Here is a 26,450-nt window from a genome sequence, read left to right on the forward strand (position 1 = left end):
CTAATGAAGCAGCTGCACGGTTTATTTTCGTCATCTTTCAACCACTGTATTTTTTTTGTCATCCTCCCACCTCTACTTACTCGCTACGCTCCATCGAAATAAACCAGTAAAAAAAACCCTGGGATCGATCCTCGTGCCCACAGCAGATCGATCTGCGCCACAATCCTTACCTTCGCACGCCCGATCCCTTTGCCGGCGCCGAGCAGTCATCGAGGAGCCGGCGTCGAGGTCCTCAAGGAGGTGCCGCCGCCGTCGTTGCAGGCCTCCGGGTTGCCATCGGGACACCGCTGCCGAGATCCGCCTTCGCCTTCGTCCGACAGAGGCGGCGGAAGGCAGCTGGGAGGGGAAGCGCACAACGACCCGGAAGACATCCGCCCTCACGCGCTCATCGTCTTGCTCGATCTACCCGAGGGCTGCCGATGGGCGCCTCGGCGGCGGCCACAGCGAGATCTGCGTCTGGGACGTGACAATCCCTCCGCCCCGGTCGCCGGTGAGATTTCACTGCCTCGATCCTTCCGGTCCCAGTTTATCAGGTCATCCCTGACAAGAGGGAGCGAGAGATGCTACTGCCGGGCACGTGCACGCACGCGGGGCGGCCGCCTGCGATCAGGGCCGCGTCCTCTCTCCTTCGTCGACCATGGCCTCCGAACCACTCCGTTGTACCTCTGCGCCCAAGTGTCCGCTCCTCGATCTTCAACAGATTTGTTATCGCCTCTCTTCCGTTGCAGGTCAATCCCAATTTGATTTCTTATCTGCTATATTGCATTTGTTCTCCCAAATGGGTCACCGTGCCTTCTGTGTCAAAATTTGGAGATGTAGTTCTGAAAACCAGTGAACAAGGAGAAATTTGGAGATGTAGTTCTAAAAACCAGTGAACAAGAAGCACATGGGAGCCACTCAATGCTCTACTATTGAAAGTTGAGTAGGTGATTATGAGATGAAGACGCTGGAAGAAGTTGGTGTGGTTGTTTGTCAGTAAAACTTATCTGTAGTCAAGTCATACCCAGCCCGTTGACCATCATCTGAATGCCTCTGATAATAATCAAGTGTTTTCTATTGAATATGTTACAATCCATTCTGAAGCAAACTGAGTTACTAGCAGTTTAAGAAGATGTTATACACCTGACTGACAAAGATCTTTTTTATATCCATAAGGCATTTCATGACGATCCAAGTATATTGCTGATCAAATAGAAAACATGTAATTTTCTGTTTCGGTAATAAATGGGCAATTCAACGTATAGCTGGGGCAGCCTGATTTCCTCTTACACATGCCCGCTAGCAGCAGCAGTTACAACCAGGCGGTTGCGGCCTGACTTGGCGGCTCTTCCTTTTTGTTTTGTGTTTGAATCAGATTTGGTGGTCTCGATTTTACAGGCATGTGTTGATCTTGGTCTTGTTCTGTATGCAGGTAGGGTACACTTGATGTTTCATGTTTGGTGAAAGAAAAGGAGCTTCCTATGTTGATTTCGGGCAAGACATACATTCTGCCATGCATTAGTAGATCAATTGCTTCTTTGTGTAGGGGAACGATTAGTGATTGAATCTCTCTGTCTTGTTTCTTGATTATCCAATTAGTTTACCCTCATCTATGCATAAATTGGTCCGATTGAGTTATGCCATTTTTTTAATAATCTATATTGGTTTTATATATGACTAGAACAATATGATACGATGCACATCGGTCCACTTTACTGGCAGCTATCCTTCAAGATTGAGGGGAGGCACTCTTGTGGACCTGCTCAATGTTCGAGGAGATACGGCTGACTAAACAAGGTTATTTTAAAGTTCTGTGTGGTTCATGTTAGCTATCTATCAGTAATAGTACAACCTTGATTTTTATGTCGTTCAGGTTTACCTAACCATCAGTAACATTACTTTCTATTGGAGACTTCTTACAGGAGGTGCTTATAAAATGATAGTTGAACATGTACAGAGTTTGGATCACGATCATCTATTTACCAGGCATCAGTTAACTCAAGGCATCGATCAAAATCTAGCATTCTTTGTTGTGTGCATCATGGAGAAGACAAAGAACAGAGATTGTGTGATATATCCGATAACGCAATATAATTTTCTCTTGCATATTTATAATCTGCCATTTGAATGATGTTTTCTGTGTTGTAGTCAAATCAAGACAATTTGCAACTTTGGTGTTATGACGTTGGAGGCCGTGCTCAACAGCAATGGGGGACTGTTCGTTGATGCCCGACCCACGATGCCGGCGAAGGAATGAGAGTCGACGAGGAGTGGACGCCATGGGTTCGTGAACTGGCGAAGCCTCCGTTGTCCGTTTGGTAATGTCCGACGCATTAGAGGCATAGTATGACTTGTCTCGATTATGATGTCGTCCACAAACATCCAACGGAGGGGAACCCGTCCCAGTTTCCATCTTGATGGTAAGTTCTCTAATCTTCTATCTCATGGGATGTGATGTTGTTGCCTTCATTTTGGCTTTTGACAAAGGGTTGAAATTAGCTTATGTGCTTCCGACAATTAAAATTCCAGTGATATTTCCAGCAATATATAATTTCTAAATCATTTCCAGCAATTTGTGAGTTGTTTGCTTGCTCAACCTTACGCTGGGATCATGTCTACAGACTACAAATAGAGGGAAGTTGGCCTGTGCCTTACTAGAGACAAATGAACCAATAAAATGATTGGAAAGGTTCTTCCCAAGCAAAAGGTAAGCTGAATCTTGTACAGTTTACTTCATAATATATTTTGGTCAGCATGGTGTTTATTTTCTGAAATTGATACTCCATTGTAGATTACCTATGATGAAAATTACATTCTCTGCGGGCGCTGATTCTGATATATTACTATGGGCAAAGGAAGTTCAAAATTTATCTCAATCAAACATGTGCAAAGGAAAATCCAAAATATGTTATGTTAGTAAAAGATTCTTAAACCAGTGCGTTGCCACGGGCTAACAAATCCAAAACATGTTATGTCAGTAAAAGATTCTCATTTGAATGATGTTTTCTGTGTCCTCGGATCACCAGGACGCCGCCGTCGCCTCGTATCCCCACACGCCGCTAGCATGGCCGTGACAACTGATGAGCACGCTCCACCCCCATTCCTGCCACAGGTCTTCACATTCGAGGCTGCCTCCTCATTCCTTTCTCTAATCTTTCATTCAACTACTCGAAGTAAACAAACCATTTCTTCTCTTCTGTATGTAGATGAAGAAAAGTAGGCTCAATCGGGCCATGACTAGAGTTGAAGAAGGCTCAGGCAGATGGTGATACTCTCAAACCAGGTACGAGCATGATCCCTTTTCACCCCTACAGCTCTTGCATGCCTTCAAAGCATCTGATCTTGGTTGTTGCAACCCTCCTTGTCCTTGATGCGGACAAAATTGATAGGGTTGTCCTGATTCCTTATGTCTTATTTTTCATGTTCTACTTTGCCTTCATGTGTGCTTCTTCAAGCAGATGGACTTTGAGATCCCGCTCAAAATTTGGGCTAAAATGTGGTTATATTATTAAAACTTCAATCAATTGTAAGACTGAGAAATATGTAGTTGGTCAAGCAGCCTCAGCTTATAGTTGAGAGCGCCCAGGGCTGATTGACAACTATGTAGGTCAGTTTAACCTCGGTTATGGATGCTCGCACATAAACTTTGCCCTGGGAAGACACCATAGCATGTACAAGGATTAGGCTTGTTATTTTTTGTATTGAAGACAGTATTCATGGTAGCATGCATTTTCACTTTTTTTTGTAAGAGACCCCAACCCGGTAACCAAGACATGGAAAAGTGGAGTGCGACCGTAAAAAATGCTCATCAAATTGCTGGCTCCATGTTGCCTATCCACTGTCATCATACTTGTCTGCATCAAAACGTCTCCGTTGATGTTGAATATGAAACAGTTGCCACTGTCCCACCAGCAACACCGAAGACGAGCCCAGCGGCAACATGATGGAGACCAGCTGTACTTCTTGATCTGGTATCTGAATCATTGGTCGTCAGTGTTTCCACGGAAAGCGTGTAGAGGTAGATGGTTCTGCCGATAACCGGCACACTGAGGTAGGTGTAGGTCTGGACGCTGGTGCTGTTGGAGGCGCGCCGATCGAGCTCAGCCATCACTCAGCCGGGCAGTACTTTGAGCTGTCACAGAAATATCATGATCATCTTTTAGCGAATACAAAGGTGTTTATAACTTCATAAGCAAATACATGTAGTGTTGCTTGTATATTGAGAGATACTACAGGAATTGACACACTCATAGCTTTTTTTCACATGTAACAGGCTAGGCGGGGCGGTCGATTTGCAGCGGGGTGGCGTGAGGGATATCTCGTTTGGAAGAGCAGGTGGAGTACAAGGTCGCGTCGAGGTCCAATGACCGGAATATCGGCTCCACAGAGGACGCCATCACAGGTGCGTCGATCTCAATCTTCTCCTCCATTGCCATTGTCATCGTTACCCGTGTGTGTAGCAGGTGTGCTCTCACACTCAAGAATTTTCAGTACGTGATGGGTTCTTTCTAACTCAGATCTTGCTTGCCTTATCGTGACATCTTCTTTGCCATGGTAAGCACATCATGGTTCGTTCGCCCTCATGACTTTTTTTTATGACATTAATGGAGTTCAGAAAGCAGTTTTAGTGAAGATCGAATGGTTTTTAGATTAAGTAGAGAATACAAGAGTACTCTTCTGTAGTGTATTGTTGTTCAACTGAGACATATGCAGTGGGTTTGATGGCCGCAGGATAATTAAAGCCAAGGTAAAGACTATACATTCACAATTCCTATTGTTATAAACAGGAAAAAAAAGATATAGGCGAATACTACTGTTTTAGATGCCGGTAAAATGGACTAGAATTTCATGAGTTGTTTAGTCAGCATGCTACCGCTCATCAGAGGCAGAGGACCAAATTTTTTCGAGGTAGGTCAGCCAAGACTACAGCACGTGAGACTTCCTCACTGCTAGCCTCTAGCGCTAGGGCGTGCGTCTTCACCGTCCACCTTGGCCTCCGGCACAAACACTCCTGCTGCTTGCTGCTAGGCGCTAGCCCGCTGGGGTTCGCGCGTGGCATGCGCTAGGGCTGGTGGTTTGTGTTCTGCTGTTCCTGTTCATACCTTTGTGATGACTGGTTCGGTACGTCGTGTGTGTGACGTATGTGCAGCCATCAGGCAAGGGCATGACCCAAATAAGGATCCTTCTAAGAAGTCACGACCCAACATCAAAGATAACTCTTCCTTTCATTGACTTATTGCACCTGTCATCCGTCGATCGAGCGTATTTGCCGGAAAATAAAGGTTGGGCGGACACCCTGTATCTTCAGTATTTCTCCCACTTTTTCTTCTACATGTGTAAATGTAGTTACACTTGAGAAAGCGAGAAATATTTGTTTTGTCAAAAAAATGACATATCTTTGTTATCTGGATGCCCGTGCGTTGATAGGTGCGTGTGTGTTTAGCAATGGGAGCTATATCCCAAGTGCATGTGTTTAGATAGTGAATTTAAGTACTACTTATTTTGGCAAAGTGTCCTTTCCAGTATGGTTTTGAATTCAGAATTGTTACATAAGGAGCACCGGTGATTTCATTAATCTACAAAAATATAGATTGTTCCTTCAAACTACCTGTTTCTACTCTATTAGATGTTCGTAAGCAATATTATGCTATTAAGATGCCATTTTTAAATTGCCTTTTGGCCTTTGGATCACAACTATTTTGTTTTGCTTCATTTTAAGTAAAATTGAGCAGGTTGTGTGTCCTGTTTTGCACACATTTTTGCTTCGGTAATGTAAGTCCATTAACCTTCAATTCTTCTATACTTTATATGATTATGCAATCTACCACTTACATGTAAAGAGTGTCATATCTTAGTTTGCTGCAATTTATGCCCCTACAGAAGAAACGGTTTCACGGCAAGGCAACAAAAGTTATTACGGCATAGAGCTTCTATCAAGTAAATTTCCTAGCAAAGAAATGAGCACTTTTTTTCGAGAAAACGCAAAGGACCTTTGCATTTCATTTCATGGAAAAGGTAGACCAATCCTCCTAGGAGGTGAGCAGTACAAAGAAAAGCACAAAATCAGTGGACATCCCAGGTTGTGGGCAGAACAACCCGAAGTCCCTGGGCTCCTGCTTCAGCCCAACACCGGGCCTCGTCCTTGATCCTAACCACTAGTGATTCGATGGATGGCGTGGCGTTGTCGAAGACACAGGCGTTCCTGTGCTTCCAGAGCATCCAGGGCACAAGAAGCGCGATGGATTTGAGGGCCTTCCGATGCGCCGGCGGCGTGAGCTCTTTCGCGCCCAGCCACCACTCCGTGACCGTGTGCTCCTGATCGGGGATTTGGACCGGAATAATCAACCAATCAAGGACAATGTGCCAGGTCTGACGTGTAAAGGGGCAGGTCAGCAGCAGGTGCTGGATAGTTTCCACGGCCTGGTCGCAAAGGAGGCATCGAGGGTGATGCTGCAAGCCACGTCGCGCGAGCCTCTCAGCAGTCCAGCAGCGATCCTGGTCGGCGAGCCAATGGAAAATTTTTACCCGTGGAGGCGCCCAACTCTTCCATACCAACTTCCAAGAATGGCACCGCGTGGATCCCTGGAAAGTGGCCGCATAACATGAGCGCGCCGAGTAGGTGCCATTGGTGGTCCACCTCCAGAGCAGGCGATCCGGCTCGTTCGTCAGGATGGTGTGGCACACAGCCTGCCATAGCAGTAAGTATTGTCCGATCTCGTTCAGACCCAAGACCCCTTGAATATCATGTGCCCAAGAGTTACCCGCCAGCCCTTCAGCCACCGTCCTGGCCTTGCGTCGATGTTTGGGAATGCATTGGTGGAGTAGGGGAGCTATCTCACCTACAGACTGCCCGCCAATCCAGCGATCTTCCCAAAAAAGCGCCGTCGAGCCACTTCCAATGATCATGGTAGTGGAGGCAAAGAAGAGCGCGCGCTCCTCGTGAGAGAATTGCAGATCGAGACCTTGCCAGGCACGGTCTGGATCGACGCGGACGAACCAGAGCCATCGCAATCATAGCGCGAGGCCAGCGCGCTCCAGGTCTCGGACTCCCAGCCCACCATACGTGATAGGACGGCACACACGGCTCCAGTTGACATGGCAATGGCCACCGTTGGCCACGGCCCGCCCAGCCCACAAGAAGCCTCGCTGGATCTTCGCCAATTGTTTGAGCGTCTTCTTCGGGGGAGCGAACGCGAGCAGCTGGTGCACTGGTATTGCGTTGAGGACCGATTTGACAAGGGCAAGACGCCCGGCTTTGTTCATGAGCCACGCCTTCCAGGTAGGAAGCCGGGCAGCCACCGTATCAACGAGGGGCTGCAACTGGGCGGCGGAAGGCCGTCGCGTCGACAACGGGATGCCCAGATAAGTGATGGGGAGCTGCACCACCGGGCAACCCAATTGGGCGATCACCTCTTGTCCCTGCATATCACCGTGCAGGACGGTGGCAGAGCTCTTCGCATAGTTAACCAGCAGCCCGCTCGCTTTGCCGAACAGGGTCAAGATACCCTTGATGGCAGCAGTGTCCTCCGGCGTGGCATGACAGAATAGCATCACATTGTCAGCATAGAGGGAGATCGCTGGGATTGGGCGTCGGGGGTGCAACTGCTGCAGAATGCCGGCATCGAGCGCTCGGCGCATCAACCGCCCAAGCGTGTCCACAGCGAGAACGAACAGCTAGGGGGACATGGAGTCGCCTTGGCGCAGGCCACAACGGTGCCAGATCGGGGGGCCTGGCCCGCCGTTCATCATGACACGGGTGCTGGACGTCGAAAGCAGGATCGCAAGCCATTCCCGAAATCTGTCCCCGAACCCATATTGGCGCAAAACCTCAAAGAGGAATGGCCAAGATATGGAGTCAAAGGCGCGCGTGAGGTCGAGCTTGAGCATGATCCGCGGAGCTCCGAGTTGGTGCAGCAATTTGAGAGATTGCCTCACGAGGATGAAGTTATCATGGAGGCTCCGGCCGGTGATGAACGCGTTCTGGTTGCGACTGACCAGGCTATCCAATCTGGGGGCAAGCCGCAGAGACAGGACCTTGGTGAATATCTTGGCCATGATATGGATCAAGCAGATCGGGCGGTAGTCGCGGAGCTGCTGGGCGTCGGCGCGCTTGGGCAGAAGGGTCATGAGGGCTTGGTTGAGCTTGCCAAAGCCACGGCCCCGCATCTCGAACAGTTGCTGGAAGACATCCATAAGGTCCTGTCGAACGATGGTCCAGCAAGCTCGCAGGAACTCCGCAGTGAAGCCGTCAGGCCTAGGTGCCTTGCGAGCGGGGAGGCGCTTGATCGCGTCCCAAACCTCCTCCACGCTGAAGGGAGCGTCCAGGCTCGCCAGATCACAAGGCTCAGTGAGCCCCTCCAGGTTGAGCGTAAGGTCGCGGTCGGCGGCCGTGCCCAGGATCTCGCCAAAGTGCTCGAAAGCAGCCTGCGCCATCGCGTCCTGGTCGGTGAGCGTGTGCCCATCCACGGCCAGGCTGAAGATTCGATTCTTCTGACGGCGAAAGGAGCATTGCCGTTGGAAGAATCCCGTGCTAGCGTCGCCGTCCTTGAGCGTGGCGATGCGGGCGCGCTGCCTGGCGATGGTGCGCTCCAACGAAGCGAGGCCAAGGTACGAGACCTTGAGGCGCTTTCGCAGCCAATCCTCCTCCGGAGTGAGAGCTCGATCCTCCCGGGCCTTGTCAAAGCGCGATATGAGCTCACGAGAAATGGCCAACTTGTCGCGAATACTGCCTGTCTTCTTGGCACTCCAGCTTGTGAGCCTGCGCGCCGTGGCCTGGAAGCGCAACATCAATCGATGGAAGGGGTCAGGGTCATGGACCGAGCCCCAAGCTGCAGCCACCGTGTCGTGGAACCCATCAAGCCTCAACCAGAAGTCCTCAAAATGAAAACGTCTATGCGCCGTGAGCATGGGGGAGCAGTCCAGCAGCAGGGGGGAGTGGTCCGAGATGATCGACGCAAGGCAGCGAAGGTGACATTCGCCGTGAGCATCCTCCCAGTCCGAGGTGCAGAGCACACGATCCAGGTGCACAAGAGTGGGAGGGGACTGCTCGTTCGACCACATGAAGCGACGCCCGTTGAGGTAGACCTCCTTAAGCGCAAGGTCATTGACGAGGCGACGGAATCTGCCCATCATACGACGATTTAAGTTACCGTTGTTCTTGTCCACGTCGCGCAGGATGAGGTTGAAGTCTCCGCAAAGCATCCAAGGCCCGGGATAGGCCGCACGAATCTCCCTCAGCTCAAGCATGAACGCAATTTTGTCCGCGTCGTCCTGGGGTCCATACACTACAGAGAGCCACCAAGGGATGCCCGAGGCCGTGGCCACTTTGGCCGAGAGGGCATTCGTGGTGAACAACGGGTCCGTGATAGTCACGACCCTGCTCTTCCAAGCCAGTAAGATGCCGCCCCGCGTGCCAAGAGCCGGGAGGTATGTGTAGTCATCAAACTCTGAACCAGGGGTGTCAAGAACAACAGACGAACAAAGCAACTCCATCTTAGTTTCCTGCAAGCACACAATGGAGGCAGCGGTGGTATCCAACAGCGAGCGAATGGCGGTGCGCCGGCTCCACGAATTCAGGCCGCGCACATTCCATACAGCAATCTTAAGGCCGTGATCCATGGAAAGTGGATCGACGGGGAGCGGGCAGGAGCCGCCTAGGATGTGCAGGCGACCTCGACATGTGCTGGCGCGATCGGCGGGCAGGATAGGCATGCTGGGATCTCGCGGTCGACCAACGCGGCCATGGCCTTGAGCACCTGGAGCGGGATGGGCATCGCAAACATGCCATCGTAGGCCTTCATCTCGGCGGGGGTTATCTTCTGATTCGTCCCAATGATCCCCAGGGTGCGCAGGATTTGGACCTGCGCACGTCTCTCGGCAGTGGGTGGCGCCGCCGCCGGGCGGGCAGTGGCAGCCGAGCGGCCGCGACGGGGGGAGAAGTTCAGGGGCCTGCACGGCCTCCTCCCAGGCGTCGGCAGGGCCGCATCGATGTGCTTGGTGGCGGCGGCCAGAAATTCCCCCAACGTTAGGGAGCTTGGCGCAGCGGGACGGGCGCGGGAACAGCGCATGGTGATCGGCGGGGATGCGAAGCGCTCGGCAGCAGGCAGATTCGTCCGCAGTTGGGCCCTCGCAGGCGTGCGGGCCTCCAAGTTGAGTCCCGTTGCGATGATCGGGCTTTGTGGCCTCTGCAGAATAGTCACCTGGGGCGAGAGCCCAGTGTCCTCAATGGGCTGGGCCTGGGGCAGTAGAGAGGCCTTGGCCTGGGGGGACAAGGTGGGGCGCTCCTCTCCACCCACGACGCGCGCATGGGGCCCGGAGGACCGGTCAGCGGGGACAGGGCCGTCGTCAGGTGGGGGTGCAGGCGAGACGCCGCTTTGCCCCGACAAGCAGGCCGGCACAGGCTGTGAGGCTGGTCCCACGCGCATCTCGGGCAGATCCCGACAATTCCTCGGATCAGGAGCATCAGAACCAGGGCCCATACAATCCTCCTCGGGGGCATCCGATGGTGTGAGATTCAAATCTCGGGATCCTTTCGGAGTGTTCTCCGCGAATGGGGGCATGCCACTTGGTCCGTGGCCTGGCTCCACGCTGGGGATTGGAGCAGCCGAGGGGCCAGGCGGGGGGCCACCGACAGGCGTCCTTCGCGCATCTCCGTCATCTCCTGCAGCAACAGAGGCCCTGCCCGCCTGGGCCACCGCCAAAGCTTGCTTTGGCTTTCTTTTGCGCCTCCCTTTACTGGCGCGGCCACGCATGTTGGTGGGGCCATGCTGATCGCGCTGCTGCTCCAGCTGACCACGCTGCCCAGGCCAGGACTCTATGGCGCAGCCGCGACGGTGTACGGACGGCGGCGCAACCGCGGAGGGCGGCGCGGGCCATGCAGACGCGACGGACAGACCGTCGGTGCGCGCAGCGCGGTTCCCAACCCGCCACCCCAGGGAGTCGACGGCCATGCCATCAGCCGGCCGGCCGGCGGCGCCTCCGAGCGTCGACGCTTGCGACCGCGGCGACGCGCACGGCCAGGGCCGCTGCCACGAGCAGGGCCGTCGCCATCACCGGCCGGTCCGTCGCGAGCGCCAGCACGGGGAGCTGGGGCGCCGATCCTCTCCGCACGGGCCAGCGCGATGGAAATCGGGTAGGTGAGGGTCCGGATGGCAGGCGCCTCCGAGCCCACGCGCGCGGGGATCTGTTCCACGATTTCCAGGATGGCGGCGCGGCGGATGTTGGCAGGATCATGCGTGCGCCCCGCCAGCCGGAAGACAGCCAAATCAGCCCTAGAACGCGTGCCGGGGTGGAGTCTCTCAATCCAGCAGCTCTCCCCAAGAATATGCTCGGCCGTCGAGAGGTGCCATGCCTGAGCGGGGATGCCCCGGAGCTCAAGCTCGACGCGGTGCTCGAACTGGCCGGAGCCCGCATGAGCCAGCTTGCTCCAGGGTCGCACAGAGAGGGAGAACCGCGGGGAGCGGATGAAGTGATCACCGTTGAGGCGATCCATGGTCGAGCGCGAGTTGAAGAGGATCAGAAAATCTTCGGGGTGATGGACGTGAACTGTGAAGTCACCGTCGACGAGCTCGAGGGAGGAGATGAGCACGTCGGCGACCTCGGCAGCGGACACGGGTGGCCTGTTGCCAGTAATGGAGGCCACCATCGCGCGGGTGAGAACCACCTCGGCCTCCTCCATCTCAACCGAGTGCGACATGATGACCCGCACCGGTGCGGGGGCGGGAGCCAAGGGAGCGCGGACCACCGGAGCAGCAGGTGGTGGCGGCGACGGCGTTGTGGCCCGAGGCGCAGCCCCGCGAACAGCAGGGCCCGAGCGGCCGGAGTCGGCCCGGGAACATGTGTCAGACCCTGATGGCACGTTTCTTGACAGCAGCGCCATGGAAATCTTGCTGGGGCTTGGCAGCCTTGCATGTTTATACCTTAAACATGTTCCAAGACTGCTCAACGACAAGTTGAATTTTGACCCTCCCTGAATGGTCTCTACAAGGCTACATGGGCCATGGGCTGAAGTATATCATGAGATTTACCCAATCCACCTTACATTCAACTATGCACAATAGCGATGCCATGTTTTTAAATAATCTATATATATGCTTCTACATTGAAATCCAATTTCATCATAATTTTGCTATTTTATAATAGTATAACACTGGTAGACGTATGGGTTGTCCCTCTAAAATTTAAGCTTCGTCTCCATGCTTGCTTTTGTCTATTGGTACCCTGATTTTCTTAGAAAGGTGGTCTTGTGATTACTGAGTTAACAGCTGTTGTCGAAATATTCAGAAAATTCAGTTTTATTTGAGTCGTAGCTGTAGTTGTTTGAACTCAGTTTCGTCAGCTTGTTTTCTTCAGTTAAACTTTAGCAGAAACATACCAAGCTGTGACGATGTCCTAGATTGTTAGGATAGATCCTCGCAATGATTGGATCGTGGGATGGCACGGCACAACGGTCACGGCGATGATGCAGAGAGGTGTGCAAGGAGTTCTAGGATGGCGGCACTCACAACTCGGATATGTCATGCTTTTCCGTTTTTCAGTTAGCATTGTAATCACTCAATAAATAGAGGAGGGAGAAGAAAAGTTGTAGACTGAACACAGCACAAAACATCGTCTCTCTCTCTCTCTCTGTCTCTCTCTCTTTGTTAGCTCTCCAATTTATGAAATATTTAGTTTTCAGTGGTTGCCCTTTTTATATATTTTATTTTAACTAAATTCACATCTCCATGGTTCAGCCCGTCTTTCTGGCTTGAGGCTTATCAAACACTTTTGGGTTCAAGATTCATGACAAACAAGGCAAGATGCACAAATTTAACTGTGGTATGCACACTCATTTTGGTGTCACACAACTGGAGTTATATCATCGCTCTTTCTTTTCCCATGTCATGCCCACTAATTTATACTATTGTAACCTACCTCAAATTCTGGTACTGTTCAAGCTCCATTCTCTATATATGTGCCTATATACCTATATCACTGTCAGTTCTCTAAGGTTTCTTCTTTTCCTAATACCATTTGACAGTACGAAGATGATGATCACAATAAAGTCATGCTCTCATCGGATTCCGACGAAGGGGAGCCTTGGCGCAGTGGTAAAGCTGCTGCCTTGTGACCATGAGGTCACGGGTTCAAGTCCTGGAAACAGCCTCTTACAGAAATATAGGGAAAGGCTGCGTACTATAGACCCAAAGTGGTCGGACCCTTCCCCGACCCTGCGCAAGCGGGAGCTACATGCACCGGGCTGCCCTTTTTTTTATTTTCTCATCGGATTCCGACCATATAGCGACTGTGTACCATGCAAAGCAAATCGCTTGGAAGGTAATAAGAGGCAAATTCAACCTTCACTCTACAAAATCTGCAACACATCATATTAATTGGAAACTCAAATCTTGATTGCAAAAGTTAAGTCTGTGCTATAAATGCAGGCAATACAAAAGGTAGGAAGAACTTAGGAAGGTTCCTTTTTTGTCCTCGTAATGGGACAATTTAACTAAGTTGCTCTCTGCTGGTTGTTTGAAGACAAATTATAATGTGTAACCTATCAAATACTAAATTAAACTTTATCCTCAGTTCCATGTTATTCCATGTAGTAGTGTATGCGGAAATTATATTGATGATTTCATTTTACCTTCATATCTGCTTAATTTTCTTACCAAACACAAAAGCTCTATGTCTTGATGTGTTCATAGAAGCGAAGATATAAATCATGATGCAAGCCTAATACGCTGATAATATTTTTACGGTTCAATGTTCCTATGAGGGGAGTGGGTGGGGACGGCAATGAGTGTCTTAACATATCAAGCAGTTGCCGCCTATGAGGGGAGTGAGTGGAGATGGTCAGATCTGTGCGGCGGAGGGGTGATGGAAGCTCGAATGGAAGATTTCTCGCGAGCATCGGAGCAATTTATTGGCCAGATCGACCATAAAGCTCCTACATAGACATGAAGGATTGTCATTATTAAGAAGTTCAATCTTTGGAAATTCAGCATGTGACACTGTAAAAATAGAAAGAAGCTAGAAAATTGTCTCTGGCCGATTTCGTATGTAGCTGTGAGCATTGCTAATTTCTGTCAACATGAACGAGATCTGGACTATTTATATAGCTACCATGTGCTCAACAAATTGTCTGATAATGTAACACTCCTGAATAGATTGATGTATGATAAGCACATGTGTTAATTTTGGAGCAGATGATAGATTGTCAGTTGTGCTGAATTGATATTTAATGACTACTCATATCAAAGTTTTAAATAGCCCGCTATAGGCGGATGAGACTTGCCTGCTCCTTTCCCATGCTCTCATCCGTGCTCCCTTGTACATGGCTTGATTTGATTGGAAGAAAATAAGACTCGGCCTCACCCCCTGATTTAGAAAAGAAAAAGGGAAAAGGACAGTCGTAGGATGAAGTGGGAGCACGGATGGGAGCATGGAAAGGGAGCAGGCAAGCCGGATCCGCTATAGTCTAGCTATAGCGTGTCTATAACGGTTTGATCAGCCAGAGACAATGGCATAACCCGCTAAACTTGCAAAATAGCTGTGGCATAGTCCGCTATTTAGAACATTGATTCATATCAATGTATGACTCCTACATGACATTTCTCTTTGTATATACATTTTTGTTAGCATATTTATCTTTTTCAGATGTTTTGTTAGCCCGTGGCAACGCACGGACAGTCTACTAGTACTTGTGGGTTATCAACGAGCGAGAAGATGAGACGCCCGATGGGATTGAGATGCACACGTGACCGGCGAAGCATTGGGCCGGTCGTCCGTATGTAAACATTTTAAAAAAAAAAAATAGCTGAAATATCATGGCAACTTCAGTGTAAACACCATGGTAATTCATGTGCAATAGACATGGCAACTTTTACCCCCCCAAAAAATGTCGTCGAAACATATTGATAAGAGATCTAGTTTCGAAGATTTCGTCGCGATGGATTTAATGGTGAAAACAGATCTTCAATCGGATTTTTCATTTAAGAGATAAAATATTTTAAAAACTGAAAATAAAAAAATTCTCACATGCATGCATACATGACGTGGCGCAATCTGTGTGTTGTAGGCCGTGTGGACGGGTATTGTTCCCACCACACGTGTGGGCGTTATCAACGTTACATATTAATTCATGATGTTAAAAATTATATTATTGGATCCGTTTACTAGATATAATATATTTTTATTAGTCAAGTTATCATCAAAATATGACCTAAAATACAAGAAGAGCTTGTAAATTCGGACAAAGGTAGTAGTTCATTTGGACGATTAGCTTCAATCAAGGGGTTACTTACCAAGCGAATTCAACATACTACATGAATATTTCTTAGAAGCCGTTCGTAAGAATATGATGCATATTTTCGGACAAGACACCGTGGCCGCCTTCAATAAATCTAGATACTACGAGTACGTTTTCCCTCAAATATACAAGCTTGTATTTTTCATTTTTCTTACCTAAAGTTCAAATGTTTTCTCTTAGAAATACTATACCCAATAAGAGTCACGCAAGGCGCGACCACTGGTGATAGCCACGCCATCTTTTTTTACTGTGCCGGAGTAAGAAAGAAACGAAGCGAGTGGGAGAGGAAAGTGTGAAGGGGAGAGAAAAAGGTGTTCACATCTGCCGCCCTGAGATAACGCCTCCACCGGGTAAAAGTTCCTTCCCCACGAAGCCAACCTATCCCATTCTGCTCGTCCTCCGCATCTCCCTCCTCCATGAATGTGGCCACTTGCTGTCCCTTGCCTCTTCCCTTTCTACTTGTCTCATGGACGACGAAGGAGAGAGCGACGGGGCACGAGCATCCTCACCACAGCACAAAAGGGTACATCCACCTTCTTAGTTGTGGTTAAGTGACGGCTTGCCGAATTGGCGGCGGCGACGGTAGCCCTCGCTCCTCTCCCCCTTTCTCGGAATCATGGCCTCCTCTTTGCTCAAGCTCGTCGTACATATTGCACAAGGTACGAATTTCCCCCGCACTGGCCTAGTGACCTCCCAGATTCCCTTGCCTCACCCCATATATCTAGTGATTCATTAAGGCGGCATCAATGCAGGAGGCTCAGGGTGGTCGTAGCGGCCGCGAGGAGGTATCCCATGGAGTTCATCAACCGGACGAGGGCAAGGGTGCCGATTTTCCTCCCCTACTTCCAATCCCGGTGTGTCCACCATCGACCAAATCTTCACCACGCCAGGTACGCTCAGTCTTTCCCTGTCTGCAACACTTGGATCCCAATTTTTGTTCCCGTTCTCTTTTAAATCGAAATATCAACTAATGATGAACAAATTAATGTGGCCATGCATCTTGTTAGTTAGTAGTATTACTGATGGTGGCATTATTTACCCATTGTCTATTAGATTAGAAATAGTTAGGAAATAAGCAGATGTATCTCATATTTGGAAACATTGGCAATGACTTTATCCATTAATTTGCAATTTGCTTGATTAACTCGTGCACACAATCATGTTCCCACTGTGATGATTGAAGTTCAATTGGTAATCCTGTGGCAGTTAACTCATTGATTTACAAAGATGGAAGGTTTGTGATTTGATAGATGTAGGTAGAAAACAATTGGATTTCATGTAAGTTTCTTCGTCCTATATTCACTGGAATTTTGTTATTGAAATACTATCTCACCGAGGTTCATTAGTAGAGTTGAGCTAGACTCCTAGTCATGAATTATTCAGTAAATGGGTGCTTATCTCCTCAACTATCCGGAAGAATAGTTGCTGGATATCAAAATTTACATTATAAAAATAACTTTCGATATTCTTTGTTTGTATGGAAAAAGGAAGAAGATGCTGCTTCAGCTTCCGTTTCTAGCTCTGCTTGAGCTGCTTCGTCTGTTTCTCTTGATGTGGGTGTCGGTCTTTTGATATCTCTTCTCTCACTTTCGGAGCACAGTTGGTCCTAAATTTGAAAACCAACAAAGGTGACTTCTTCCTTATTCACACGCCTTGATGCACCTTTTTTCGTGTTCAATCTCGCCTGAGAGCAGTGCATCGATACAACAGAGTTCTTATTCTTACCCTTCAAAAGACCGGGAAAGGTCATTCTAGGCTCTTTATCAGATGTCTCATTCCATCCTTTACCTTGTGCCATGCAGGATTCCTAGATCGATTGAATGATCAATTCGAACTTTAGAAACATAGTCCCTTTGGCAACACAGGAAAAGGTTCATTGTTTTATTTGAAGTAGTGAAACTAATCAACCAAGCGAAGCAAAAGAAATACAAGTAGTGATTATTATTAAAAGATTGGAATGCTATTAAGCATAACAAGACGCTAGCTCACATTGGCATCTTTCAACCTTTCGGATAACTTCTCTCCACACTAACCAAGAAGAGCAAGGCGGTTTTACTACCATTAGCGAGTAGTTCCCTCTCCATTTTGCAATACAAATATAAGATCACTATTATTATGAGTGGTGAAAGCGAAAGCAATAGTCACGTACTGGAATCCCAGTAAAGAAGAGTGATTTTCGTCAGAAAGAATCCTTCGCGATGGAAATGCCCTCGCCTACTTGACTAAACTAAGGACCTCAACGGTATAAACATGTAGATTTTCTACTTTTCCATTTTCCTTCTTGTTTATCAATCACCAATCAAGACAAACCGGGCACTACGGTGAGACGTGAAAACACCCGATCCCATTCCGACCTCGATATATATGTGGAATCGTCTTGCGCCATATGCACTGAAATTGTTCGGGAGACATGGTCAAAGCCCGGAGAAGGAGCAAGAAAACTAAAGAAAGCGTTAGCGCATTGGACTCGAAATCCAAATTGTGCTAGCAAATAAAAATCCTTGATTTTAATACAACAAGGATCTAGAGAATATTTATCATTGATCAATGGCCTGGTGCTGAGTTTGCATCATTATATTCATGAGGTTCACAACTGTCGTCATCTCTTATCATTTTTTATATCTCGCTATCTAATGCGTAGGTGAGACTCTAATTAGATGCATTAGTGATTTTCTTTCGAAGCATCACTATTGATGCCCACCGCGATTTGTCAAAATGACATGCTGAATGCGCTATGTGCATTAGTAATGCCTCTTTTGATGTTCACCCAGAGTAATTCCGTTTAGTTACATCTTTGCACTTTCCTAGATTTCTCCTTCGCTTAGTTTATGAATTTTCTATTGATCCAACTCTCTGTTGCATAATAGTTTCTGTAAAATGGTTTACACAGACTTTGGTTGAGCAAAAAATACACATGCCATTATCGTCATGTCAATCAAACTGTAATTGAGGGACTGGCAGCAAAGGAGATGTTCCACAAGCACTAACAAACTGTTGAGCTGACAAACGGACAAGTAAGTTTATTTGGCAATGCAATGATGTTATGCTGTCTAGGGCAATGATGTTATGCTGTCTAGGGCTATATTAGGAGGATCTTATGAGTGATGCTTACTTCAATTTTGAGTAGTTAATTACACTTGCCATGGGTGCTTTGATTGCTCGACAGTTGTACTTAAAAATTCACATATTCTGGTGGGCATGTCATTATCTTCAATGGCGATATTCAAACTGTTGTCAGGGTAGGTAGTAACATGTATATATATCTTGATTTTCACAAGCTCTAGTTCTCTGATACTAAGCCTTTACCTGTTGTCAATTTATGAAATTTACGACAATACCCTTTTTCGTGTGCACTGTTTGATTGTTCGTTCTCATCTATTTTCCTCGCATAAGGAGATGGGCTAGTAGATCAGGAAATATGAAGGGTTGGTAGAAGCTCACTAATTGGTTGGAATTTGTCCAATTCTTCCTATTCTATTTTCCCTTTTTCTGAAAGGACCAACTGTTGGGGAACGTAGTAATTTCAAAAAATTTCCTACGCTCACGCAAGATCATGGTGATGGCATAGCAACGAGAGGGGAGAGTGTAGTCCACGTACCCTCGTAGACCGTAAGCGGAAGCCTTATGACAACGCGGTTGATGTAGTCGTACGTCTTCACGATTCGACCGATCCAAGCACCGAACGTACGGCACCTCCGAGTTCAGCACACGTTCAGCTCGATGACGATCCCCGGGCTTCGATCCAGCAAAGCTTCGGGGATGAGTTCCGTCAGCACGACGGCGTGGTGACGATGATGATGCTCTACCGGCGCAGGGCTTCGCCTAAACTCCGCGACGATATGACCGAGGTGGAATATGGTGGAGGAGGGCACCGCACACGGCTAAGGAACGATCCGTAGATCAACTTGTGTGTTATGGGGTGCCCCCTGCCCCCGTATATAAAGGAGGGAGGGGGAGGTGCGGCCATCCCCCTTGGGGTGCGCCTGGAGGAGTCCTACTCCCACCGGGAGTAGGACTCCCCCTCTTGCCTTGGTGGAGAAGGAAAAGGGGGAGGGGAAAGAGGAAAGGGGGGCGCCGCCCCCCCTTCCTTGTCCTATTCGGACTAGGGGGGAGGGGGCGCGCGGCCTGGCCTGGCCGGCCCTCCTCTTCTCCCTCATGGCCCACTAAGGCCCATTAATCCCCGGGAGGGTTCCGGTAACCCCCCGGTGTTCCGGTAAAATCCCGATTTCACCCGGAACCTTTCCGATGTCCAAACATAGGCTTCCAATATGTCAATCTTTATGTCTCGACCATTTCGAGACTCCTTGTCATGTCCGTGATCACATCCGGGACTCCAAACAAACTTCGGTACATCAAAACTTATAAACTCATAATAAAACTGTCATCGTAACGTTAAGCGTGCGGACCCTACGGGTTCGAGAACTATGTAGACATGACCTAGAACCATTCTCGGTCAATAATCAATAGCGGGACCTGGATGCCCATATTGGTTCCTACATATTCTACGAAGATCTTTATCGGTCAAACCGCATAACAACATACGTTGTTCCCTTTGTCATCGGTATGTTACTTGCCCGAGATTTGATCGTCGGTATCCAATACCTAGTTCAATCTCGTTACCAGCAAGTCTCTTTACTCGTTCTGTAACACATCATTTTGTAACTAACTCATTAGTTACAATGCTTGCAAGGCTTAAGTGATGAGTATTACCGAGAGGGCCCAGAGATACCTCTCCGACAATCGGAGTAACAAAACCTAATCTCGAAATACGCCAACCCAACATGTACCTTTGGAGACACCTGTAGAGCACCTTTATAATCACCTAGTTACGTTGTGATGTTTGGTAGCACACAAAGTGTTCCTCTGGTAAACGAGAGTTGCATAATCTCATAGTCACAGGAACATGTATAAGTCATGAAGAAAGCAGTAGCAACATACTAAACGTTCGTGTGCTAAGCTAACGGAATGGGTCAAGTCAATCACATCATTCTCCTAATGATGTGATCCCGTTAATAAAATGACAACTCTTTTGTCCATGGCTGGGAAACTTAACCATCTTTGATTCACGAGCTAGTCAAGTAGAGGCATACTAGTGACACTATGTTTGTCTATGTATTCACACATGTATTATGTTTCCGGTTAATACAATTCTAGCATGAATAATAAACATTTATCATGAAATAAGGAAATAAATAATAACTTTATTATTGCCTCTAGGGCATATTTCCTTCAGTCTCCCACTTGCACTAGAGTCAATAATCTAGTTCACACCACCATGTGATTTGACACCAATATTCACATTTGTATGTGATTAATACCGATAGTTCACATCGTCATGTGATCAACGCTCATAGGGTTTACTAGAGTCAATAATCTAGTTCACATGGCTATGTGATTAACACCCAAAGAGTACTAAGGTATGATCATGTTTTGCTCATGAGAGAAGTTTAGTCAACGGGTCTGTCACATTCAGAGCCGTATGTATTTTGCAAATATTCTATGTCCACAATGCTCTGCATGGAGCTAGTCTAGCTAATTGCTCCCACTTTCAATATGTATCTAGATTGAGACTTAGAGTCATCTGGATTGGTGTAAAAGCTTGCATCGTTGTAACTTTTTACGACTGGCTCTTTTATCACCTCCATAATCGAGAAACATCTCCTCAGTCCTCACTAAGGATATTCTTGACCGCTGTTCTAGTGATCTACTTTTAGATCAAAATTGTATTCCTTTGCCAAACTCAGAGCAAGGTATACAATAGGTCTAGTACACAGCATAGCATACTTTATAGAACCTATGACTGAGGCATAGGGAATGACTGTTCATTCTTTTCTATTTTCTGCCATGGTCGGGTTTTGAGTCTTACTCAACTTCACACCTTGCAACACAGGCAAGAACTCTTTCTTTGACTGTTCCATTTTGAACTACTTCAAAATCTTGTCAAGGTATGTACTCATTGAAAAATCTTATCAAGCGTCTTGATCTATCTCTATAGGTCTTGATGCTCAATGTGTAAGCAGCTTCACCAAGGTCTTTCTTTGAAAAACTCCTTTCAAACACTCCTTTATGCTTTTCAGAAAAAAATTATACATTATTTCCGATCAACAATATGTCATTCACATAACTTATCAGAAATGCTGTAGTGCTCCCACTCACTTTATTGTAAATATAGGCTTCTCCAAAAGTCTGTATAAAATCATATGCTTTGATCAACTCATCAAAGCGTATATTCCAACTCCGAGATGCTTGCACCAGTCCAATGATGGATTGCTGGAGCTTGCACATTTTGTTAGCACCTTTCGGATCGACAAAACCTTCTGGTTGCATCATATACAACTCTTCTTCCAGAAATCCATTCAGGAACACAGTTTTGATATCCATTTGCCAGATTTCATAAAATGTGGCAATTGCTAACATGATTCAGACAGACTTAAGCATCGATACGAGTGAGAAAATCTCATCGTATTCAACACCTTGAACTTGTCGAAAACCTTTCGCAACAAGTCGAGCTTAGTAGATAGTAACATTACTACCAGTGTCCGTCTTCCTCTTGAAGATCCATTTATTTTCTATGGCTTGCCGATCATCGGGCAAGTCAATCAAAGTCAATACTTTGTTCTCATACATGGATCATATCTCAGATTTTATGGCCTTAAGCCATTTCGCGGAATCTGGGCTCATCATCGCTTCCTCATAGTTTGTAGGTTCATCATGGTCTAGTAACATGACTTCCAGAACATGATTACCGTACCACTCTGGTGCGGATCTTACTCTGGAAGACCTACGAGGTTTGGTAGCAACTTGATCTGAAGTTTCATGATCATCATCATTAACTTCCTCACTAATTGGTGTAGGAATCACTAGAACTGATTTCTGTGATGAACTACTTTCCAATAAGGGAGAAGGTACAATTACCTCATCAAGTTCTACTTTCCTCCCACTCACTTCTTTCGAGAGAAACTCCTTCTCTAGAAAGGATCCATTTTTAGCAACGAATATCTTGCCTTCGGATCTGTGATAGAAGGTGTACCCAATAATTTCCTTTGGGTATTCTATGAAGACGCACTTCTCCGATTTGGGTTCGAGCTTATCAGGTTGAAACTTTTTCACATAAGCATCGCAGTCCCAAACTTTAAGAAACGACAGCTTAGGTTTACTGTTAAACCATAGTTCATACGGTGTCGTCTCAACGGATTTTGATGGTGCCCTATTTAAAGTGAATGCAGCTGTCTCTAATGCATAACCCCAAAACGATAGCGGTAAATCGGTAAGAGACATCATAGATCGCACCATATCTAGTAAAGTACGATTACGACATTGGGACACACCATTACATTGTGATGTTCCAGGTGGCGTGAGTTTGTGAAACTATTCCACATTGTTTTAATTGAAGATCAAATTCGTAACTCAAATATTTGTCTCCGCGATCAAATCACAGAAACTTTATTTTCTTGTTACGATGATTCTCCACTTCACTCTGAAATTCTTTGAACTTTTCAAATGTTTCAGACTTGTGCTTCATTAAGTAGATATACTCATATCTGCTCAAATCATTTTGTGAAGGTCAGAAAATAACGATACTTGCCACGAGCATCAACACTCATTGGATCGCATACATCGGTATGTATTATTTCAAATAAGTCAGTAGCTTGTTCCATTGTTCCGGAGAACGGAGTTTTAGTCATCTTGCCCAAAAGGCATGATTCGCAAGCATCAAATGATTCATAACCAAGTGATTTCAAAAATCCATCTTTTATGGAGTTTCTTCATGCGCTTTACACTAATATGACCTAAATGGTAGTGCCACAAATAAGTTACACTATCATTATTAACTTTGCATCTTTTGGCATCAATATTATGAATATGTGTATCACTACGATCGAGATCCAACAAACTATTTTCATTGGGTGTATGACCATTTGAAGGTTTTATTCATGTAAACATAACAACAATTATTCTCTGACTTTAAATGAATAACCGTATTGCAATGAACATGATCAAATCATATTCATGCTCAACGCAAATGCTAAATAACATTTATTTAGGTTTAACACTAATCCCGAAAGTATAGGGAGTGTGCGATGATGATCATATCAATCTTGGAACCACTTCCAACACATATCGTCACTTCACCCTCAACTAGTTTCTGTTTATTCTGTAACTCCTGTTTCGAGTTACTAATCTTAGCAACCGAACAAGTATCAAATACTCAGGGGTTACTATAAACACTAGTAAGGTACACATCAATAACATGTATATCAAATATACCCTTGTTCACTTTGCCATCCTTCTTATCCACCAAATATTCAAGGCATTTCCGCTTCTAGTGACTATTTCCTTTGTAGTATAATCACTCAGTTTCAGGCTTTGGTCCAGCTTTGGGCTTCTTCGCGGGAGTGACAACTTGCTTGCCATTCTGCTTGAAGTTCCCTTTCTTTCCCTTTGCCCTTTTCTTGAAACTAGTGGTCTTGTCAATCATCAACACTTGATGCTCTTTTTTGATTTCTACCTTCGTTGATTTCAACATCACGAAGAGCTTGGGAATCACTTTCGTCATCCCTTGCATATTATAGTTCATCACGAAGTTCTACTAACTTGGTGATGGTGACTAGAGAATTCTGTCAATCACTATTTTATCTGGAAGATTAACTCCCACTTGATTCAAGCGATTGTAGTACCCAGACAATCTAAGCACATGCTCACTAGTTGAGCGATTCTCCTTCATCTTTTAGCTATAGAACTTGTTGGAGACTTCATATCTCTCAACTCGGGTATTTGCTTGAAATATTAACTTCAATTCCTGGAACATCTCATATGGTCTATGACGTTCAAAACATCTTTGAAGTCCCGATTCTAAGCCGTTAAGCATGGTGCACTAAACTATCAAGTAGTCATCATATTGAGCTAGCCAAACGTTCATAACGTCTGCATCTGCTCCTGCAATAGGTCTGTCACCTAGCGGTGCATTAAGGACATAATTCTTCTGTGCAACAATGAGGATAAACCTCAAATCACGGATCCAATCCGCACCATTGCTACTAACATCTTTCAACACGATTTTCTCTAGGAACATATCAAAATAAACATATGAAAGCAACAACGCAAGCTATTGATCTACAACATAATTTGCAAAATACTACCAGGACTAAGTTCATGATAAATTTAAGTTCAATTAATCATATTACTAAAGAACTCCCACTTAGACAAACATCTCTCTAGTCATCTAAGTGATCACGTGATCCAAATCAACTAAACCATGTTCGATCATCACGTGAGATGGAGTAGTTTCAATGGTGAACATCACTATGTTGATCATATCTACTATATGATTCACGTTCGACCTTTCGGTCTCCGTGTTCCGAGGCCATATCTGTATATGCTAGGCTCGTCAAGTATGACCTGAGTATTCTGCATGTGCAAAACTGTCTTGCACCCGTTGTAGATGGACGTAGAGCTTATCACACCCGATCATCACGTGGTGTCTGGGCACGACGAACTTTGGTAACAGTGCATACTCAGGGAGAACACTTCTTGATAATTTTAGTGAGAGATCATCTTAAAATGCTACCGTCAATCAAAGCAAGATAAGATGCATAAAGGATAAACATCACATGCAATCAATATAAGTGATATGATATGGCCATCATCATCTTGTGCTTGTGATCTCCATCTCCGAAGCACCGTCGTGATCACCATCGTCACCGGCGCGACACCTTGATCTCCATCGTAGCATCGTTGTCGTTACGCCATCTATTGCTTCTACGATTATCGCTACCGCTTAGTGATAAAGTAAAGCAATTACAGGACGTTTGCATTTCATACAATAAAGCGACAACCATATGGCTCCTGCCAGTTGCCGATAACTTCGGTTACAAAACATGATCATCTCATACAATAAAATATAGCATCACGTCTTGACCATATCACATCACAACATGCCCTGCAAAAACAAGTTAGACGTCCTCTACTTTGTTGTTGCAAATTTTACGTGGCTGCTACGGGCTTAGCAAGAACCGTTCTTACCTACGCATCAAAAACCACAACGATAGTTCGTCAAGTTAGTGCTGTTTTAACCTTCGCAAGGACCGGGCGTAGCCACACTCGATTCAGCTAAAGTGAGAGAGACAGACACCCGCCAGCCATCTTTAAGCACAAGTGCTCGTAACAGTGAAACCAGTCTCGCGTAAGCGTACGCGTAATGTCGGTCCGGGCCGCTTCATCTCACAATACCGCCGAACCAAAGTATGACATCCTGGTAAGCAGTATGACTTGTATCGCCCACAACTCACTTGTGTTCTACTCGTGCATATGTCATCTACACATAAAACCAGGCTCGGATGCCACTGTTGGGGAACGTAGTAATTTCAAAAAATTTCCTACGCTCACGCAAGATCATGGTGATGGCATAGCAACGAGAGGGGAGAGTGTAGTCCATGTACCCTCGTAGACCGTAAGCGGAAGCGTTATGACAACGCGGTTGATGTAGTCGTACGTCTTCACGATTCGACCGATCCAAGCACCGAATGTACGGCACCTCCGAGTTCAGCACACGTTCAGCTCGATGACGATCCCCGGGCTTCGATCCAGCAAAGCTTCGGGGATGAGTTCCGTCAGCACGACGGCGTGGTGACGATGATGATGCTCTACCGGCGCAGGGCTTCGCCTAAACTCCGCGACAATATGACCGAGGTGGAATATGGTGGAGGGGGGCACCGCACACGGCTAAGGAACGATCCGTAGATCAACTTGTGTGTTATGGGGTGCCCCCTGCCCCCGTATATAAAGGAGGGAGGGGGAGGTGCGGCCGGCCCCCTTGGGGTGCGCCTGGAGGAGTCCTACTCCCACCGGGAGTAGGACTCCCCCTCTTGCCTTGGTGGAGAAGGAAAGGGGGAGGGGAAAGAGGAAAGGGGGGCGCCGCCCCCCCCTTCGTTGTCCTATTCGGACTAGGGGGGAGGGGGCGCGCGGCCTGCCCTGGCCGGCCCTCCTCTTCTCCCTCATGGCCCACTAAGGCCCATTAACCCCCGGGAGGGTTCCGGTAACCCCCCGGTGTTCCGGTAAAATCCCGATTTCACCCGGAACCTTTCCGATGTCCAAACATAGGCTTCCAATATATCAATCTTTATGTCTCGACCATTTCGAGACTCCTCGTCATGTCCGTGATCACATCCGGGACTCCGAACAA

At 47.0% G+C, this 26,450-nt stretch overlaps 1 protein-coding gene and 1 long non-coding RNA gene across 29 annotated transcripts; both read left to right on the forward strand.

The window, feature by feature from the left end:
- The first annotated feature begins 65 nt into the window (after nucleotides 1–65).
- On the forward strand, nucleotides 66–14,164 carry LOC123159114 (uncharacterized). Of its 28 annotated transcripts, none has more exons than XR_006479522.1 (8): nucleotides 68–2,399; nucleotides 2,601–2,686; nucleotides 3,006–3,091; nucleotides 3,186–3,262; nucleotides 3,892–4,153; nucleotides 4,253–4,381; nucleotides 4,497–4,533; nucleotides 12,711–14,164. XR_006479522.1 is itself a non-coding variant. In XM_044576930.1 (7 exons), exon 7 carries the CDS (start codon nucleotides 10,529–10,531, stop codon nucleotides 11,828–11,830), a length of 1,302 nt encoding a protein of 433 aa, XP_044432865.1. In that variant the 5' UTR covers nucleotides 67–2,399; nucleotides 2,601–2,686; nucleotides 3,006–3,091; nucleotides 3,186–3,262; nucleotides 3,892–4,153; nucleotides 4,253–4,381; nucleotides 4,497–10,528; the 3' UTR covers nucleotides 11,831–14,164. The 28 variants fall into 28 exon arrangements, 20 of the variants coding, with proteins under 20 accessions (XP_044432876.1, XP_044432865.1, XP_044432872.1 ...); XR_006479521.1 differs by lacking the exon at nucleotides 3,892–4,153 and having other exon boundaries at nucleotides 74–2,399; nucleotides 12,711–12,902; nucleotides 12,998–14,164; XR_006479518.1 differs by lacking the exon at nucleotides 3,892–4,153 and having other exon boundaries at nucleotides 76–2,399; nucleotides 12,711–12,795; nucleotides 12,998–14,164.
- Nucleotides 14,165–15,581: 1,417 nt separating this feature from the next.
- LOC123159116 (uncharacterized) lies at nucleotides 15,582–18,542 on the forward strand. Its single transcript, XR_006479523.1, has 3 exons — nucleotides 15,582–15,927; nucleotides 16,021–16,158; nucleotides 18,159–18,542. It is a non-coding gene; the product is annotated as an uncharacterized lncRNA (long non-coding RNA).
- The last annotated feature ends 7,908 nt before the right edge of the window (nucleotides 18,543–26,450 follow it).

The sequence above is a fragment of the Triticum aestivum genome, chromosome 7B (genome assembly GCF_018294505.1).
Source record: "Triticum aestivum cultivar Chinese Spring chromosome 7B, IWGSC CS RefSeq v2.1, whole genome shotgun sequence".
Taxonomy (NCBI): Eukaryota; Viridiplantae; Streptophyta; class Magnoliopsida; order Poales; family Poaceae; genus Triticum; species Triticum aestivum.